At 37.7% G+C, this 21,964-nt stretch overlaps 1 protein-coding gene across 1 annotated transcript in view; it reads right to left on the reverse strand.

Moving 5' to 3' along the window:
- Window positions 1-21,964, reverse strand: part of ITGA8 (integrin subunit alpha 8) — a 173,555-nt gene that overhangs the window by 46,295 nt on the left and 105,296 nt on the right. Inside the window, exons 22-25 of the mRNA XM_038392475.2 lie at window positions 20,217-20,296; window positions 13,954-14,034; window positions 5,841-5,946; window positions 3,807-3,965 (exon numbers count right to left, since the gene is read on the reverse strand). Coding sequence (XP_038248403.1) covers window positions 3,807-3,965; window positions 5,841-5,946; window positions 13,954-14,034; window positions 20,217-20,296 — 426 coding nt within the window. The remainder of the gene's footprint in view (window positions 1-3,806; window positions 3,966-5,840; window positions 5,947-13,953; window positions 14,035-20,216; window positions 20,297-21,964) is intronic.

A 21,964-nucleotide genomic window follows, 5' to 3' on the forward strand; every position in this document is an offset into this window, starting at 1 on the left:
AATGTAGCTGCCCTTGTGTAGGGCATAGATTAGACTCTGAAATCCCTGTTTATACAGATCTATAATAGGTTTTGCATGTGGACCTCTGTTTCTCTCACAAGATCTTTAACAACTTACTCTCTACTGGCTACACACAAGAAGTGTTTACCCCAAGAAGTGTCTGGAATCAGTAATGTTTACTAAATTAGCTATCTTGTTTCTTATGGCATAATATGTAGAACTGGAGCATTCTGCGAAATCTTCTGACTTTGAACCAAACCCAGCTCCTTTTGGGGGATCTGCCATAACAAATGTGGATCTTAAAATACACACTTCTTGAGAATGGCCGATCAATGCTTTTGTGAAATGGTTGCTACTAGGCCTTTACATACATAGGTTTATCCCAAACTCCAAGATCTGCATAGCTGCTATGAATAGAGAATCAGATCCATAGAAAGGAAAATAATTTGGATGCATCACATTAATTAACAATAATGCAGAATAGAAAACCAGTTGGTCCTATTTTTGTGCCAGTGTCACTGAAATAATTTGAGAAGCATTCCATTGTAAAAATGACTAACAAGAGACAAGTGAAAGGTTATACTGATAAGTGCATCATACCGCTGACAAAGCAAAAGCTTCCACAAAGTTATAAAATAATAATATACCGTATGAATCCTTTCATCAGGCATTCATACCTAGTACCTCCCATTAGTGTATTACATTCCATTCAGCACTGCACTCAGCAATTAAATGTTATAGCACAGTCAGAAACAATAGGTATTTGTTGAAATATTAAAAACCATGAGCACTTAAAAACAGCTATAAAAACAGAATCCTAATGTGACTACCTGGAGATAGAGTTTATCATTTTACGTAATGTGGGAATTCACATACTATACAATTTAAAGTACATGAATATACAATATAAAAAAATCTCCATACATGCCAGCTAAAAACAAACCATTAGAGTTGAAATATAAATAACAAAGCAGGCAATTTGTTAAAAAATGCCAAGCACCTGTGGTGTAGTTAATAGTAGTGAAAACAATCACTAGGGTCTGATAAGAAAATACCGTATTTAAAAGCAAATGGACCAAATTCTAAGTTTTTTAACTCAGGGAAATTTGAGTTGGCTTCTGTGGGAGTATGGGTGAAGACTTGGCAAAAACTTAATGCCAGATTATTATGGTTGACTGCTGGGTATGAGTGCAAGATGTGTGTGCATGTGCAAGAAGCCTTCCCCAGGGGCCATTTGTGCCCAGTACCGGGGCTGGTTAGTATTAGTATTTCACTAGTGTCTAGGAATCCCAGCCCTAAGATCCCATTGTGCTAGGTGCTGTACAAAGACTGAATAGAAAGGATGATGCCTGCCCCAAAATGCTTAGAATCTAAACCCCCAGTTCTTTTGCTCACTTGAGCACAAGAACTTCATGGGTCTAGCAATGTTGGCCACGCCAAAGGAGCCTGGGAAGAAGGTGGAGTAATAGATTCCTTCCATCTCCACCAGCCATAAAGGGAAAATGTTTTAGAGCCCTTTAAAAGGGGATGGCTGTAGCAGCCACAGTTGTCACTCTTTGCCTGTTCATCAGGCAGCTCTGGGATGTTGGTGCCTTGCATCTTAAAAGCACCTTTCAGTGAGGACCTCAGGGTTTTATCTCAGAGTTGCTCCCTATACTTATAATACACCAATAATTCTGAATGAAATTGGCAAGTATTATAAGATGTATTGCAAGTTATTTATTTATACTGTCCCAATAATTGCTAACTGTAGTAAAGTCATACCCGATATGATATGTATTAAACAAGATTTCTAAGAAAAGCATGTACATAAACTATTTCATACACAAACTAAATATTAAGTCTAAGAAATGGACAGAAAGCTTCTTCAAATTACTTGAAGATTTTAAGCAACCTTACTAAGGAAATAAATGTTATAACAAGTATAGTACAATACAGAATACTTATTCTGCAGATTTTTATTTCAGGAACTCAATTGTTTTTTTCAAATTTTATGCATTAGTGATGTGCAACTTTGAGTCTTTGTTCTGCCAAATGATCCAGCATTTGCAAGTAGAAGGGGAAGAATAAAAGATGGGAGAATTTTCATTTCTAGAGAAGAAACATTTGATCATCTTGTACAAAACCAGTGATCTTATTTACGTGATGTTAAAACGTAGCCCTTCTATAGCACCTTCCATTGGAGAATATCAAAACACTTTATTAAGCAAAAAGAGAAATTTGTTAACTCTCACAGCACTCCTCAGTGGGTATTATTTCTATTTTTCAGATAACGTGACTGAGGCACACACTTGTCTTTTGACCATCAACATCAGGAAGAATATAGACAAGAAGTCTCAGTAACTGCTGACCAGCATCCGGGGCACCATAGTCCCAAAATCATAGTGCAGTTTTTTATTACAAACAAATATGAACTTTGCTGTTCAACAATTGCAGGAAACTAAAAGTGCCCATGATATAATCTTATCAATCTGACAAAAATGTCTTGAACTATGAGTGCACCCCATAGCTGAGAATGTACCTGGATAGCCAGGTAAGTTTACCAGCATTACAAGAAAACTCTCTGGTAGCACATTTCATGTACAGATGGAATGAAATCCTACTCATTTGTTATTTAGCAGAACAAAAAGGTGACGTGGAAATTGCAGGTAGGATAGTTCATGTATATTTTTTAAAAAGCGGGCAGTAAGAACGTGTGCGCCAGGCACAATTCTCTGAGCATTTTGCCTGAATGTTTTCTGACTTTCTGATTTAGCCTTTATCTGCTTTTTCTCTTTTTAGATTGTAAACTCTTTGGGGACAGACACTAGATCTTGCTACTGTACATTTCTGTATGACTAGCCAATTTGAGTTTTTATTGTAATATAAATTCCAATAAAGCCAATATAAGTATAATCAGAGTCAGACTCTAGTCTCTACAAAGTAGTCTTATTTCTATGTATCCAATCAATAATAATCTGAATTAATTTAGAGAAGGAAAGTGTGCAACTAGTAATCTTGTCTAGCAGCTGATCATTTAATTTGATGCAGTTAAGCTGAGTTAATCATGCATACACTTTTTAGCATTAGATTAGGATACAGCAAAAATGCCAGTCTTCTCAAACCAAAGAAAAATTGTATGATGATGGAGTCTTCAGTCCAAAAACTAAAATGTGGTAGGGAGCTAATATTTTTCCATTGTTAACATTTTCATAAACTTGTGAAACTATGAACTTGAACCACAAACATCAGACTACTTGCATGTTATGAGATTCACCCAGAGTTTTGTCAGAAAGTGCAATGTGCATTAGATAAACAAACCAGTTTTATGTTGTATTAACCAGTTGTATGTAGAGATAAGCCAAACTGAGGCGCCTTGATATATGTGAGCATCTGCAAGTATCTCCCAAATATTGTGCTCTTGGGAGCTGGCATTTGCAAACTAATGGCACAAGAATTTACAGGGTCTCACAAGAGCTGCAAAATCCTGCATTGTCTATTTAGAGCTGTAATAAAATTGCCTCTTAAAAATAGAGAGAGCAAAGTTCTTGTTTGTAAAATCATCTTGTGTCTAATTCTTGGGGCTGCAATCTTGCAACTGAAACCAGAGTCCCTTAATAAAAAATAGGAGAGAGATTTAACACACATCACAGTACAACGCTTGTCAGGTTCTACACATTCTAAATAGTGACATTTTCCAAGTTAGGAAAATTATCTGGATGCCACTGTGAACAGCTGAATGAAACCTTCAGCTCAGTGTGGCATGGCAGACCAAAAAAGCAAACAAAATGTAAGACAAGGCTAAAAAACAATAGCAAGTATCCTACCTTTATTTGCAATATATTGATAGCAGAGCTTGTTTGACATTGCAATGGTCCATGTGTCTGAATATGAAGAACATAAAGAAGAGACTCCTCTCGACTGGATGCAGGCCATCCAACATGGAGTAATGTTTCATTGATGGCACTCGGTCCAATATTGTACAGCTGTCAAATAAATAACAAAACCCATCAATATACAACTTTCCAAGACCAGGAACAACAGCAACATCCATTTAGACCTTACAACACTTTTCAGCCAGAGATCTCAATGAGCCTTACAAAAGAGGTAAACATCATTATTCTCATTTTATAGGTGGGGAACCTGAAGCACAGAGAAGTGAAGTGACTTGCTCAGGATCAGCTAGAAGGACATTAGCAGATGTGGGAATAACACACAGATTTCCTAGGTCCCGGTCTATATGCAGTGCTTAGTGGCTTTCTCACCTGTATTTTTACTTCTGATGCTAAGGTCTTCAATTGCCTACAAAGTGGGGATGAGAAAATAAAGTTCTAAATTCTGTCTTCATTTACAACAATGGAGTTACTGGAAATGTATAGCTGTTGCATCAGTGTCAGAACTTAACCCTCTTTGAGGGAGCAGCAGTAGCTGTTTCATAGTGAAGGCTCAATCTACTTCCTCATTATTAAAAACCCAGTTTTCAAACCTCTTCAAGCCAGCTTTCTCCAAAATCTTCCTGAAATCTCAGAGGTCACAGCACATCCCAGAGAAGAGTTTTTCTGGGAAGTTTGGTAAAAAAAAAGAAATCAGAAAAGAAATGAGGCGCTCAAACCTTCTAAATTTTTTTTCACATGAGCACATACTTTCACAAATGTGTGAGGGCAATTTTAAGTTTGGGTAGGTGGCGTAAATTGGGTCTGGTGTAAGAGTGGAATAAGCTGGATGCTTTGCTGTTCATTCTGAGACATTTTAGAAGTTTTTTTTGTGAAGAGGGTGCACTGTTGGTTTCTGGGCTTTAACTGGAATCCAGTGACACACATTTTCAACCTTACTTCTTTTTCAGTGAAGTTTTTTATTTGTGACTAACCCATAGGGGATTCCTTACTAAATGGGACTACAAATGTGCTGAAAGTTACATACATTTTTCAGTGCACTGCTGCAACAGAGCCCAAGAGGGGTAACATGAAGATCCTTATTACAAGTTGTAGAAACACATTAAGCTGTAAAATTAGAACATAACACTTCATTTTGTTCATAGGTTGATATCTCTGATTAATTTAACTTCAGTATTTGGCTTGAAAATTTTAATCATATAATTTTGTTTAAGTTTAGTGGTTCTTTCTCTGTTTCAAATTGCCAGTCCTTTCCGGACTACTGGCTTGTTAATTGTAACCGTAAGTGAAGAACTTTGAACCCTTGCAGAAGGTCATCTATCAAATTCAAAACATGGTCTCTATTCAGTCTAGTTCATTAAAAGTACTTGTTTTGAACATGAACCCCTTTTCTATTTAATCAGTATATCTCCAGAAGAAAAAACACATGATGGAAAGACGTACGCTTGAAAATATTAATACACAAAGCTTCCTTGTGTATACTTGTGAAGTTTTTTGTTGTTCTTTTGGAAGCTACACATCTTTACTTGGAGAGCAGAGAACATGTTGTTGCATTTAAGTTGCTGTGATTTTTGGAGTTACTTACATTTTAAAGGCAACATATTTTATCATTTTTATAGTTCTCATAGGGCCTGCTCAAAAACCCATTGAAGTCAATGGAAAAACTCAGCGTTCACTTTAATGTGCTTCGGATCTGGTCCACAGCTTCCTGGTTAGTATTCAGTAAACACCAAAAGTGTTTAGGATTCCTTAATGACCAGGGACTAAATCCTGCCCTGGCATAAACTGGTGCCTCTCTCACTAAACCATAGGAGTTGTGCCTGGTTACTCCGGGACTGAATTTGGACCAACGCCTAGAGTAACAATATTTGCATTAAGACTTGTATCCAGCTCCAGATGATGACAATGACCAAACTCCAAATGAACTCAATGGAGACCTATAAGAAGCTAAATGCCTTTAAATTATACCTCATAAATGTGTTCTACTAAAGGGCCAACATCCTCTTCTTTGGTGGGCTCATCTTTAGGCTCCCAGTTGTGAAGTGGCAAAACAATTTGTGGAGGATGAGACACACTGCAATATATAAAAAGGCTTAATATGTCACTTGCAGATTCATCTGCTATGTTATCATCATATATATTACCTTTAAGGTAAGACTACTTTATCCAGTTGAAACTACAAATAAATTTTAGATAGGCCGAATGGTCACTAGAATTATGCTAGGTGAATGGGATAACACTTCCAAAAAGTGCAATAGACTCTTTAATGACCACTAATGGTCAGTATCTCAGCCTTACATTTTGTCTGAAGGATGGCACCCTCCAGCCACATGTTGCCCCCAACCATTAGAGGACTGATTCTCTGTTGACTTGGAGGGAAGAGCGTTATCTGTCTAGGTATTTATAGCATACTCCTCACTCTGGTATCTGAAGGCATCACTCAATACTATAAACTCAGGTTAGTGCTCTGCACAAAAACTTCAGGTTTTTCTTCTCATCCTCATCCAGAGTTTCCAGAGTCTAGAACTTTACATTCTACTTCCTTTTTAAAGCCAATTTTATCTATCTTAGGTACTTATTTGGCCTCCCTTTTTGTAGTATCTGAGTGCCTCACAATCTTCAATGTGTTTATCCTTGCAACACCCTTGTTAGGTAAGGAAGTATTATTATTCCCATTTGAAGATGTGCAACTTGCCTAGGGTCACAGAAAGTCTGTTGTGCAGCAAGGAATTTTACCCAGTGCTCCTCAACCCTGGCTAGTGTCCTAAACACTGGATCATCTCCCTTTTTTGGTTCAAAGACAGTAACATTCATAACAATTATCCAAAATGTTAGAGCATCATACAATAAGTAAACAAGGGTTAAGAAAAAAGGACATAGTACATAATGAAACCTGGATCAGATGCTTTTCTACCTTCTTTGCATCTCCATCCCAAAGTAAATTAGAACTTCACAATTTTCTTTCTTCTAGCCTCCTATTTAATTTTCCTCCCTACCATCTCAGAAAAGGCTGAGTAGTATTAAATTCTTTTAAAATTCCTATCTAAATCACAAATACTATTTGCTGCAGCACCTGCAAGTTCCTTAGAGGCCTCCCATCCAGTCACTAACTTTAACCCAGTTTAGCCTATGAGATCTTAAACTATCACAGCCCAAGATTCTCTTCTAGCCCATTACGTGAGTTCTGGTCAGTACATCCTGCAACGGACATCCAACAATACTGCCTGCAACAGAAGTAGATTTGTGTTAAAATAATAAATAATCAAATTAAATATTACCCCTTCATTGCAGCAGTTAACATTGATGGCAGTTTTGCTTAAAACCCACTTGGTACTAATTTTAAGATTATGCAGCTTTGAGGAGGGGTGTCATGTTTAAATGTGTTCTCTCTCAGAGCTGGAAATTCATGTTTGGGCCAACAACATGTTGTAAAAAAATTAAATCACAAATGAATTTTTCATCTAGGTTAACGTTTGATTAAACATATAACATAATAATCATGGCCTTCTAACCACTGATGTTAAAAATAGCTTTCTCTTGAATCTCAACACAGAATGCAGATCCATAGGAGCAGGTTGCTCCTTGAAGAACAGAAGAACCAATACTTTTGTTGCAATTGCTGACATTTTAAAATGTCTTTGGAAGAAAAAAAGGTTTCAGTTTCCAGTTCTAATGTCATGCACAATCACTGAAATATATGACAGAAACTATGCTGCAGAATATAGCAGAAAATAAAGTAATATTGGATAAGAACAAGTGGAGAGCATCTGGAGTAGTTTGGAAACACAGGGAAAGAACAGCTATGTTCATATGTTATGACTTCACAATGTTAAAGCAAGCCTGTTCTATATTGGTAATTCTGAATATTCCCTTGAGCTGTAAAAAGGCCATCAACTCACAAAAGCAAGGATACCAGAAGCCACATTCATAAACTAAAGCCAAATAGGACACACAAAATTAATATATATTTTTAAAAAGTAAGAGAATTTTAGATTAGGTGCTTGGCTCTAATCTGTTAAATTTCACAAATTGCTTTCCTTCCAGTAGTAATCTTTGTTTTAATGCTTCTTTGGAGATTAGGAAACAAAGCCCTGACACATGTCACTTTAAGGAACCACTAAAATATTGCAAAACACTGGCTGTGCTATAAATAAAAAAGAGAAGGCTTTAAAAGCCAGTGTTTCCTATTCAATTCCTCATGCAGTTTTCTTCTCATCAACAGAAACAATTTAAAAAACATAAATTTGGACATTCAGTTACAATTATTTTAAAATAAAAGAATACAGGGGCACGTAAAGTTTATTTTAACAGATTTTACAATGGATGCTTGGGATGGCTGCTATTTTTATAATAAATGAAGTAAATCAGGTTAATTTGAATGGTATTTATCTCTACATTTTGATTAATTTTATTTTGTATTTAATTTAGAAATCTGAATGTTTGAATAACATATTGTCTAAGGACTCCTACTAAACTGATAGGAGTAGAAGATGGGGGAATCAGCCCCACAGAAACACTAATAAAATAAAATAAAATAGGTAAAGTCTTTTGAAAGGCAATTTGCCCAAAATGTACAATAAGAATTTGGATTTGACCTATGACCTCAATCATCATGATAATTTGGTCACTCTTATTTCACCATTCTTTGGATGTTTCTCTTAGATAATATTTCGTATTTTATGGAAAAATGTTTTTCATATCACCATATTTAATTTAAAATGTTGATTTACACAGTCCTGTCTATTACAAAATACTGAATTTTTTAAAAAAAATTGGTATGAGACTGAATATTTAAATGAAACTCACCAAATTTATTCTATACTGCTGTCACTTTATTTCTGCAACACTTTCTTATGACAGTGAAAGAAATCACGTATTTTACTTTTTATTAAAGCTATAGAAGTCACACACAATTGTGTACCATACCATCACCGGGTAAGCTGGCCCTGAAAGGGGTTCGGTTCAGCCTCACTTCTGGCAGGCTTAGCCCACCTCCTCAGGTGAAATGAATGACACAAGGGCCCACATGACAGGGAGTAGTCTGGAACTGGACCATGGCTTCTGGGGAATGTAAAAGCAACCTGGAGTTCAACAAGGCTGAATTCAGAGAGTCTCTCCTTAGTTCCCAGGCAGAGAGCCATGCTTCAGGGAGCAGAAGCCAGCTAAGAAGGTTTTGGGAAGAGGGCAGGTGAGAACTCTCCAGAGCTTCCAGGCAGAAGGCCTGGGAGGGAGACCTGCATGGAGACCTGAATGAGCAGCTCCAACTATGGGCTGATAAAGGGCTTTAAACCTGGAAGAGGGACTATTAGCAAAGGCAAACTGGGACAGCAGCAGGGCCTGAAGCTATACCAGGCAAGCTGTGCTAAACATACACTTATTGCCTGCATAAAAAAACAGTAAAGGAAGGGTACATTTCAAATCAAACCAGGTATAGTAATATTTCAATTTTCCTTATACTTTCAAAATGCATTTTTCTTTCTCAAAAAGAACCAATTTGCCTTTTCACAGCCCTAGCCTGTTAGTAAAGATACCATTTTATACATACAAAGAGAGGTCTCAACAAAAATGATAATCAGAGTACTTATCTTGGGGGAAAAAAGTGCAATTTTGCATAATGAGTTTCTGCCAGGAGTTTATAAAGCATTTTTTGTTAGTTGGAGTGGTACTCCTCCTCCAAAAAGAAAAAAAACCCAATTGTTAAGATATACACTGGTTGCTATTCAAAGCTGTAGTTCAAAGCAAGTTTGGTTGTTTCTTGTTCTGTAAACTAATGGAATTTCACAGGATTATTTAGCCATTGCATTTATTCAAAGCACTATGAATAGGCAAGGTCTCATAGGACCATACATAACTGATTGATGAGAATGTGATATGCTTTCAAGTGAAAGGAAAGGCATGTAATGTGCTGGCTTTTATTTTTGGTGAGATGCCACCTAGGTTGTGGTTTGCCACAAGTTACTAATGACATGCTACAACAGAAGTACCATTGTATGAAATGCCTATCACTTCACCACCAAGTATTCCACATGCCATGAAATGCTACAAACACCTCTTACATTTCGTATAATTAAATTCCTTTTTGTTCTGTTCCTTTACACATTCTATTCCAAAACCAGTTAAAGGATATCATATCTATCACTGGTGAAATAACATTCATAGCTCAGCGGGTAATCTTTGCAACGACTGCAGAACCCACAGCACTGAAAGGATACCTCAAACACACACGATGACTCTTGTGTATCAGATTTTACATTTGCCCCTGATTTCAATGGAAGATATGTAAAAACGTATATACACAAATAGCTTCCAGTTGTTTAGCTATCTAACGAGTCTCAAAACCAGTCTCTTCTTAGACTTAATAAGTCTCTTCTTATTAATTATAGTAATTAGTATGTTCACTAGACCATGTTTCAAAAACTAAAACCACTGGAATGGAAACTTTCAGCATATCACTGCATGATAAATCTAGGCAGTTGTCTTCCAAATAATGCCCTTCAAATTTTACAGATTTGTGTAGTCAAGGCTGCGTGTGGGTGTGGTTTCCAGATATGTAACTTTAACCAATGAGGGTAAGTCTACACTTCGAGGTGGAGGTGCACTTTCCACAACACTAGGTATATTCTTGGGGAGCTAGCCCCTTCTGTTGCTGCAGCTACACTCTATTTTTGGCACGAGTTTGAGCAGAGCTAGCATGGGAATCGCCTCGTGCTGGAATTCACACCACTGGCTCAAAGTGCAGACATACCCTGAGAAACATTTACAGTCCACTGTGGGTGTGCAGTAATCTAATCCTTGTTAAGAAACTTCTGCCTTCAGCAAGTCTTCCCATACTAATTGACTTCCTTCCTATGGTGTTCTCTGCCAGAGGCTTGGCTACAAGCAAGTGGAAATCACACGAATAGTCACTGAAACATGGATATCTTAAAGAAAAAATGACAAACAGCATTACCAAACTCCAACAGGAAGCACGACAAGGGATGGTTCAAAATTTTTTCATTTGTTTTAATAAATTATTTGATGAAGATATTTCCCTACCTCAGATGTGGCAGAATAACTCACATATATATTGAGCAAATAATATGATGAATTTTGTCAAACTTCCTTAATAAAATATTCAATTATTTCTCTCCCCACTCCACCAATTCCCTGAGAGTTGGGGTGGTTAGCTTCTCTGAGGTTCAGTTCCTTAATTAGCAAAATCTCTCTGGCAAAGACCCTGTGATGTTTCTTCACACATCCATCATATTATGGCAAATACCAAAAGCAAAGGGACAAGCCCATAAAGTGGAGAGTATGCTGACTACAAGTCCTTATATGAAACAATTCTCATGTTTGTTACACACCCTAGTTTTTAGCACCCTGGGCAGCAACCCAGGTCACCTGTCCCTAAGGCCTATTTTGGGGTACGTTCTCTAATATTTGATGTTGGTTTTCCAAATGCCTAGGCCCAGCTGTTCATAGATTTTCATCAAAAGACATGCATATTGCAGTGTAGAAAATGCATTACAGTAGAGACAAGTAAGAGCCCATAGAAGAGTAATCTGTGGATGCACCCAGCATGCTAGAATCATCACTGAAAAACAGGAGGCACTTTAATAGGGAAGATCCCTCCCCTCAGTATAGCAATGTTTTCAACCAGCTCTGTTGCCAGTTTATATCTTTATTTTGTCCCTGGTTCAGCTAAGCACTTCAGCACATGCTCAGTCCCACTTGCTTCCTTGGCTGCCACTGAACCAGCACCAGCATCTCCAGGGCATCAGGCCCCAAAGGCCATGCTGCACCCACATGGCCCTTGTCCACCAGGTCCAGCATATTTCTGGAGGCACAGATTCCTCTATGAGCACAAGCACTCACCATCACCAGCTGCAGTAGGGGTGGGAAGAATGTCTGCAGAATCTACAGCCCCGTGATTTTAGGGCTATGATTACTGAACATTTCACCTGAATTGGTTCACTCATTCTCTCTAACCTCTTACTGTTTGTTGACATCATCACCTACTCTTGACAACTCTCTCTCTCTCACACACACACACACACACACACACACACACACACACACACACACACACACACACAGAGTGCACCTTGCTTTCTTCTCCTTACTACATCCTCAATCCTCATCCTCAATCTCCACTTTCTCTTCCCTCGATGTAGTCTTCCCAATCATCCTTTGTTTCAGTCTCTATAAATCCTCTCCCATAACACCACCTTGCCAAAAAATCACCTCTCTCTCTAACTCCTTTCCTCTCTACTACCTCTGACTATCCCAGAAAATGATGCAAACTCACTTTAATCCTGAACATTTTTAAAACAAACACTGCTTTACAAAAAAGTAACCCTTAACAGAAGGCCACATTTTCCTTGGTTTGCCCCTCATGTTCCTTTGAATAACCCCCTTTCTTTTAGTCTTCTTTATGCTGTTAGCTGGGAAGCACTTAGATTGTTGATAAATTACATAGTCAATTGCTTAACCATACTTTGGTTAGGTATGAAATACATTCAGGAGACCAAATAACCAATGTCAGTCAGGTTTATTGCTAAAATTCAGTAGTAGTACAGGAAGAAAAGTTCAATATGATACCAGTTTCTGGGAAGCAGTCTCATGCAGTGTTTGTTAAATTCACCTTACACAGAATGTTTGCTCCCAAAGATACACATTTCAGCTAGGAGTATTTATGGGATGATTTTATAAGTTATAAGACTTTTTACATGTTACTAAAATCCAACCCATCAGTTCATCTCTGTTCCATGAATTGTTGTTCTGTACCTTTCCTTATCTTTGTTTTGGATACTAGCATGAGTGTGAAGGTACCTCCCTAGCTTGTTCCAGGGTAAAAGGTTAACAAATTTTGCCTTAGACAAGTTTGTTATTTTCTAATGCCAAAGATTACTTCAGTTTAGCAAAGTCTTATGGGATACTTAGCATCAGTGAACAGGACTATAAAACCATAGTTTGCAGTGCCTTCCACCAACACAAGTTGGGCTCAAATAAATTTGTTAGTCTCTAAGGTGCCACAAGTACTCCTTTTCTTTTTACTCCTTGCCTGGTCTCTCTCAGAATTATACAAGACAAAGGCCAATTCAGGCAATATAAATATTAGAAATTATATGTTATATTGATATTGTGTGCTTAATGCATATTAATATATGTGGTATCAATAATACATATTGATAATGTGATTTATATAATTTTAAGACCAGCATATATTGGTCAGATAGATACTAGGGTAAAGGGCTAAAGAAAACTCTGAGACAGATCATCTTAAATTGTTTGTTCTTTGGATCAGGGACCATGTCTTCTCTACGATCTGTGAGGTGCCTGGGATGCTTTAGGGTGCTAGACACAAACATTAATAGAGTACTTCATTTTATGTATTGGGTCTAGTTTAGATATCAGCAACAGCATACTACTGTCCAAGCAACAATTAACCTTGTCCATGCTAAATCATTAACACTGTTCAGGACCAAAGTGGAAAGCTCTCTAGATTAACTATGTATTTTGAATATTTATCACAAGTTCCTCTTGCTTCTTGCCTTTTTCAGTTTCCAAATATACGAGGATATAAAAATGTAGTAATTACTGGTCTGGATCACACCAAAGGCCCCATCTAGCCTACTATCCCACAGCTGGTTCAGAGGAAAATGTAAGACCCCTGCAGTAGGCAGATGTGTGTTAATCTCCTCCCCCACGCGCACACACACACACACATAGGTTTCATCCTGATAGTTTATTTATGTCCTGTAACAAAACGGTTTAATACCCCTTCCAAATTTCTTGTTGTCATTTATTATGATAATTCCAGACTCCAGAATTGAACCTGCAGTTTCTATGTGCGTACACAATTGAATATATGAAGACAATAGGGCTCTGTGTGGGCACAGAGCCCATTTCCTCCACATGACAGGACCTAAAGCCCTCATCCTGCAAAGCTTGTGCGTGTGGTATTCCCCAGAAATCAATGAGAGTTCTGCACTTAAAAGACCTTGCAGGATTGGGCCATAAATAATACACAGTTATATAAAGATTCGTTGAAAAAATGTGCATTGATTGCAAGTATGAATTGAAATACTAAAGTGCTTACCCTATGATCTGTACTTGAGCCACAGCACTGATGTTGATTTGAAGGTTAACCACATTGCTGGTGGGATTAACCTTATTAGAACTAGAATAGATTTGCACACAGGTTAGTTAGGTTTCAAGTACAAAATCAGAAAAACAATCATTTAATACTAACTCTGACACTTCAGAATTCAATTTAATGCCAGTGTCCACCATTAATTAATTAGAAAAGGCTAGTATTGGAAATGTTATATCACTGCCTTTAGAACCTAGAAAAATTAATAATCGTTATATGCAAGCATGCAAACACATGGATATAAATATATTAATGTATAGTATATGTACTCTCTCTCTCTCTCTCTCTCTCTCTCTCTCTATATGGGGTGTATTTCAAAGAACCTGCTATGACTCAACAAAAAAATAATTTGTTTCTGTTGAGCATTATATGCCCTTCTTATTTCATTTCCTACTATATACAGCAGAACCTCAATTTTATGAGCTGTCTTATTAATGAACACTTATATGAATAATTTTTCTGCCGCCCAAGTCATCTTTCTGCAACCGAACGTGATTTCAATCCTTTAGCCAACATTCAAGCTGATGTACAGGTTTAAACATACTGAGAGATTTGGTGGTAAAGAAAAGATGGAATTATTTCAAAGAAAAATCAGGCATGCTGTATTCTTTTATTACCATTTGTTATGTACCCTATTACCAAATAATTAATAAATTATCTTATGCACCACACCTACTGTAATTATGAGATGTTCAATTTTATGAAATTTTTGATTATATGAACTCCTCAGTCCCCAATTAGTTAATAAAATAGGGGTTCTACTGTAATAATTGATCTTATCACATGTTTTAGTAATGCAATGAAATCAGGCTTCTTTTAGAAAATCTTCTGATCTGGTTATGACACAAAAGAACAATTACTTAGAGAATTTGTTTAGCTTGGTTATAAGACCATGTAAACGGTCTGGTCTGATTTTGCATCTGTCTGTGTAGGGAAATCCCAGTAAAATCAAGAACAGTTTTGTGCATGAAAACATGGCAAGGCTAACTAACAAGCTGTCCTCTGTTACTGTTTGGCTTTTAAGGCTCTCCAAACTTGTGAGTATGAAGAATGATAAGATTAAATGAAATCCCTCAGGGAAAAACTATCATTGAAATGAACTACATTTTTCCTCAGTCTTTCTATCCCAGATCTCACCTAGCAATAAAAATGAAGCCCCAGACTGAAGGCCTGATTCTCTCACTTTTCTATAAACAAATATGTAGGCCTTATCCTAAAAACCCTCCCTAGTGCATGTAGTCCTTTTCACTTCAATATGACTGATCATAAGATCGGGGACTATCCATGTGAGGAAGGATTTGTGGGATCAAGACCATATACATATGCAATATAAATATTTAGAGATTTCAAACTCATTTTCATCATGAGACTAATGTTAGTGAGGTTTTGAGCATTTCCAAGCAAGCCTAGAGGGCCCCTTTCCACCGGAGGTTGAGTCTCTATTGCTGTCATAGTTTACTGTTATCACATCTGGGTAGCATCAGTTAAATGGAAACATTTTGAACAGGGCAGAATTCTAATTGCCTAACTACTGAGAAGTAATAGGTAATTCTGTTTTGATCCAGGGCTTCTGGGTCCAAATTGCTAAATTAGAGGCAACTTTAATTTATTTGAAAACTTGTGCATTCCCTTTTCAAAATATCAGTTTAGTTTTTGATTTAGTCCTGCACTGTCATTTCCTTGCCATAGACAGCAGCTTGGGGACTGCAGTTAAAGTTAAAATTTTAATTTCTTTGTCAATACAAAGGCGATTATAATATTAATTTGTTATATAAAATGCACTCCAATTCCTACAAGGGCAGTAATTTCCATACAGTTCACATGCTCCGACTACACAGCATCTGATTATGGTCAAATATTTGGGTCACTGATATGTTTTCTTTGAGGTTCATGATATTTTCTCATTATGCTAGTATTTTAAATAAAGAAGTCTATATACTGATATGCACTGCACACCTCTCTGTACAGATATCTAAGGAAACTATTTGTGCCTAACAAAATTCATATTAAAAAAGGAACTACATTTGACAGACAATACTAGTTCCCTGGCCTCTTCCCATAAGCAAAGCTTCCCTTGTTGCTCTCCGTGAGCTACCGTTACACGTTTGGTATGTAGAAATATTTATTTTTTGCATATTATTTTGGAGAAAATTAATGATTGGTTTCCTATGGAAAAACTACTCATGCTGAGACATGTATCCAAGCCAAACAAGCTTTATGCTTACTCTTCTTTTCCTGTTAGGTCATTTACTTTTGCTTCACTATGGTTTCCTGTTTCCTTGGTTTTTTTATGATTGTTTTATCCTTTCATTAAGGAAGTAGAAATACTACTTAAAATTTAGAACGCGCATAAGTTGACTGCTGCTGTGGAAGGAACACACAAAGTAGTCTCTAAGTACAGCAAGGTACATTTACACTACAGCAAGAGGATAAAATAATGATTTTTTTAGACAGAGTGGGGGGAGCTGTGCAGCATTTTAATCTAAATATTTGGAAACAGAACTTTTCTACCTAAACAGAAAAGGAGTACTTGTGGCACCTTAGAGACTAACAAATTTATTAGAGTATAAGCTTTCGTGAGCTACAGCTCACTTCATCGGATGCATTTGGTGGGGGTTTTTTTTCCACCAAATGCATCCGATGAAGTGAGCTGTAGCTCACGAAAGCTTATGCTCTAATAAATTTGTTAGTCTCTAAGGTGCCACAAGTACTCCTTTTCTTTTTGCGAATACTGACTAACACGGCTGCTACTCTGAAATCTACCTAAACAGTTTCTCCTCCTGTAACTGAATGCATCACACCCATTAATAGAATATAAATTGTCTAGATTCCCTAAGAATTCAGATTTGTTTGGAATAGAGGTTTTCAGGTTTTAAGCATCGGAACCTCTATCTAATCTAGCCATATGAAGAGGGAGGATGGTCAGAACCCTCCACCCCATATGAGAACCCATGTTTTTCACTGATGTTAGGGTTCTATAAGCCATAGGTAGGCATCATGTTTTTAAATTTAAATATAGTCATCACCTCTCACCTGACCGACACATATACTGAAACTAAATTTCCATTTGGCTCACATACCAAATGGTTCTACAAATTCCCAAGTACTTTTCACTGTATGTACATGGCATGCACCTTTCTTTTTTCTTCGTTCCCCTTCCCTGAGTAGTCAGTGTGATTCACCCCTGGGTTCTACACTGGTCTCGGCCAGTATAATGCAAAGGTCAGTGCCCTAGTGAAGCCAAGTCTGATGGGTGGAAGGGATGAATGTTATCATGGGGCATATGCCCAAGGTGCCGCTCCTGCTAGGCAGCTTACAGCCAACTGGTGCTACTAATTGTATGAGGTGTTGAATGAATAGGACTACGACCAAGGCTATCAGGTGATGCACTGATCTAGCACATTTCCTGGGCATTCTCCACCAGTGGGGCAACCAGGAAGCATCACCCTCAAGATAAAATTGCCCCTGTCCCCAGGCAGGACGACTGAGGGAGGGCTGGAGCATGAGACACCTCTCTGTGTTCTCTGGAGAAAATCAAGCCCTGCATGTGCCTTTCTGCCTTTTCCCTGTTTACATGTTCATCTCCAAGTCCTTCTTGCTGTGAGGAATGTTTTGAAATGATGATTTAAACAATATCTGTGTTATTTATTGTAGTGAACATGATCAAGACACTCATTAAAGGCCAGAGACTGGCAATTAAATCAACGAGGGTAGAGCAAGGAGACACCTCAGGGAGAACTCTGGCTGGTGATTTGATGAGCACAGATGCGGTAGGGCAGTGTTTTCCAAACTTTGGATGCCGCTTGTTCAGGGAAAGCTCCTGGCGGGCTGGGCTGGCTTGTTTACCTGCAGCATCCAGAGGTTCAGCTGATTGCGGCTTCCACTGGCCGTGGTTCGCCGCTGCAGGTCAACGGGCGCTGCAGGAAGTGGCGGCCAGTACATCCCTCGGCCCGTGCTGTTTCCCCAGGCACCGCTTCCCGCAGCCCCCATTGGCCTGCAGCAGCAAACCGCAGCCAGTGGGAGCTGCGATCAGCCGAACCTCCGGATGCTGCAGGTAAACAAGCCAGCCCAGCCTGCCAGGGGCTTTCCCTGAACAAGCCGCATCCAAAGTTTGGGAAACACTGTCCTACTGCATCTGTGCTCATCAAATCACCAGCCAGAGTTCTCCCTGAGGTGTCTCCTTGCTCTACCCTCGTTGATTTAATTGCCAGCCTCTGGCCTTTAATGAGTGTCTTGATCATGTTCACTACAATAATAACACAGATATTGTTTAAGTCATCATTTCAAAACATTCCTCACAGCGGCCAGTGGGAGCCGCGATTGGCCGAACCTGCAGATGCGGCAGGTAAACAAACCGGCCCAGCCCACCAGGAGCTTTCCGTGAACAAGCGGTGTCCCAAGTTTGAGAAACACTGCAGTATGAGATCTGCCAGCCTTTGAAAAACTGTACTATGTGCTTCTGCCACTGCTCCTAATCAACTCTATTTCCATACTGGGGGGCAGGGAAGGATGGGATGGCATGTTGTGGCCTGAAGCACCGCCCAACATTTATTATTAGCAGTTCAGCCACATCGTTGTGGCTACAGCTAGTAGAAAAACTTTGACTTCTCTTCCCCGCCCCCAAAAAAATTTCATTTGGTTCAAGTTAGACCCTGTTTTCTTTTTTGTCAATTTTTAAAAATTGTAACTTTTCTCCTAACTCTTATCAAAATGGTTATTGAGAGAGCTCAGTCAGAGACTGGAATTTCTGTTACATGGGACATTCCAAAGTTTGAAAAATTCTCATTCCAAATTGGAATAAAAATCTGAAATCTCAAAATTTCCTGCAAAACAAAAATTATTACTTTTGTTTTAATTGGGAGCACTGAATCATTTTGTTTTGACTGTTATATTTATGTTAAAATATTAAAAACAACACATATAATATTTAAAAAATGAATGCAAGTCTAACCTAAATAAATCTAAATGGTAGTCTAAGCTAGATGTTTTACTTTATCAGAATGTTTGACATTATCTAAATGAAGTGAGAAAGCTGAAATGAATAATTTTGACTTTCCCCCTTAAATTTAATCAAGATTTACATGTTTTGCCTTTGATGGAAAACTGTCAACATTTCTAACTAGTTCTAGTTATCAAGATTTTTATTTTCCAATTTTCACTAAACAATTATTTTTATAATTTCAATTACAAAAATATTAAAATATCAGTAACAAATTTCATGGAAAATGAAAAATTTAGAAAAATAAAGTTTTTCCAATAATAACTTTTTTTTGGAAAAAGGCCTTTTTTAATTACAGCATTTTATTGGAAAAAAATCAGACCACTTCCAATTGTGGACCTTCTATTTTCTTAGACGGGCATAAGGAAGAAGCCAGTCTTTTTTATTTTTTCTTCTGCATCAGGATGTGTTTCTAAAACTTGGATTATATTTAGGCTTGGAAGGATCAGATTTTATCATTCAGCACAAACACAACCAATAAAAGAAATATTTCCATCAATATTAATAAAAATTTAGTTTGGCAATAAAAATGCTGCTTGAGAACTTATTAGAGTTTGATTTAAAAACATTTACTTTGTCAAGATCACACGTCAAAATATGCAATTGTGTTTTAATGGTTATAAAGCTTTAACTTTTTGAATTTCAGAATCTACTGTCATTAAATAATTATTGTCTGACCACTCCTACAGTTTGATCTCCCCATAATTTCCCACAACTGTGAAAATTTAAAATTAAAAAACAAATGGGAAGAAATGCTTAAAAACAAACTTAAATATGATCCAATCAACATTTTATATATGCATATATATATGCATATACATATATACACACATACACACACACATTTTGATTGGATAAATATATATAATTGAATTCTGCCGTACCTAATTATGTGTTTCAAGCAATTCAGAAGGGGAATATCAGGTTTAAATTCCATAAAGCTGGCACCCAAAGAACCAATGACCACAACCAGAAGAAATGAATTTTGACAAATGAAAAACCATCAACATGTTCCTGTAGCTGATTTAGCTAAAAGGCAACAGAGTTGTCTGTACCAGTTTTAGAATCCTCTAGAAAACAGCTGCAAAAGGAAATGCCATAGAAGAATTACATCCATTGTAGAGTTACAATGAATCTTCTTAGCACTAGTTTTGAAATATGGATATAAATTTAGAGTATAAATCATTGTGTACTTGGTAAAATATCTAACCTTTTTACATGCAGTTCAAACTTGATGCTGAAATCGGCATTTTCAAAATTCTGAACAGAAAATCGGATGCCAGTGGAGAACTAGGAAAAAACAAATGTTTTGTGAGTAACATTTTGAAAGGATGGTTTAAATGTCTGTTATTTTTTGTAGTGGACCTAATCGAGACACTCATTAAAGTGTCCACCCCCCCAAACAAATGAAAGAGTCAGTTATTAAAAGTGGCAGTTTTAAAGACGACTCATCCTGGGAAAAACAGCACTCTTTAAAGTTATGATTTTTAGATTTGTACAAGCAGTGTGTAATTGTGTATTAATAATTATTAAGGGGACACCATTAATCTAAAACCGAGTCAATTGACAAAATATAGAAGCAGGACTATTTGAAATGTTTTTCATTTGGAACTGAAACTGTGCCAGCAGTGTTCAGCCTATAAAGGTCGTCTAAATACTCCTCAAATTACATTTATTGCCTTGTGTCAGACACACACTGTTTTGATCAGAACCCTGCTTGTGCTCCCTGAAAATGTTGGTTGCATGGCTACACGTGCATATGTAGAAACAAATTCTTCTTGAGAATTCTACCATGTATTGTTGAGAAACTGGGTCATCAATCCTCCATTTTCAACCAAACTTTGAACTTCTCAGTTCTCATCTTTTTCATTTTATTTTCTTGTTTGGAAGAGATCTCTTTTTTTTCTCTGCTTGCTTGTGTGGCATCTTCAACAAAACAAACACAATAATCTACAGTTTTCTTTTCAGACCTAGAATCAATAGCATTCAAGAGGAATGCATTTCATCCTGCATTCATGCTTCTAGTCACGATTTGATCATTTCTCATATTTTACCAACCATCTTGGATTATTGCCAGTGTTGATACTTTAAGTCTTCCGTTAATTTTTCCTCTCCTTCTTCACTTGCAGCACATAATGGTGGATTGGGGAGTTGAAATCCATCTAGAGGACTATTTTTAGGGTGAAATGTTTCAATCTTTTCCTTCAATTATTAACTTTGTGCTATTTGGAAGGCAATATTGTTAGCATAAAAGCATGCTGCAAGTTCAGGTCTTTGTCTTTCAATCATTTTAACAGCATAATCACCAATAATCCTTGTCATTGTTTGTAGTGTCTAAAATGAACAGAAACCACTCCTGAAGTAAACGGATGCTGAATAGATGCTTGAAGGCCTGGAAGGGACTTAGTTTGTCATTATGGCTACATTCTGATGATGATGATGAGGTGGTAGTGGCAGTGTCAAAAATGTATCTGCAACACACACACATTTAAAGTATTATTTAAATTTAATGAAGAAAAAACTTTCACCTCAGTGGTGCTGGAACACTCTTTACAGTGGGAGTGCTGAAAGCCAATGGTCCCCAAACTTTTTACCTCGCACCCGCTCCTTAACCCTGTCTGGGCCCTCTCTCCCCAGAGCTGGGGCCAGGACTGAACCATGGCTCCGGGACAGGGGAGGATGCAGATGGGGGTAAGCGGGATGAGTCTGGGATCACAGCTTGGGGGCAGGAGCAGAGCCCCAGGCATGGGTCCTGCAGCCAGGATCCCGGGCACAGGGCTGGGAGTAGAGTTACAGGCGTGGAATCAGCAGTGCCAGGAACTTGGGTGCGGGGCCAGTGGCCGAGACCCCGTACAAAACATGGGGTGTTGCAGCACCCCCAGCACCCCAAGTTCCCGCGCTTATGTTTCACTGAGTGAAGTAAGAATGCAAAGTAAGAAATTCAGGATTTGTTCCACT

The sequence above is a fragment of the Dermochelys coriacea genome, chromosome 2 (assembly GCF_009764565.3).
Source record: "Dermochelys coriacea isolate rDerCor1 chromosome 2, rDerCor1.pri.v4, whole genome shotgun sequence".
Classification (NCBI taxonomy): domain Eukaryota; kingdom Metazoa; phylum Chordata; order Testudines; family Dermochelyidae; genus Dermochelys; species Dermochelys coriacea.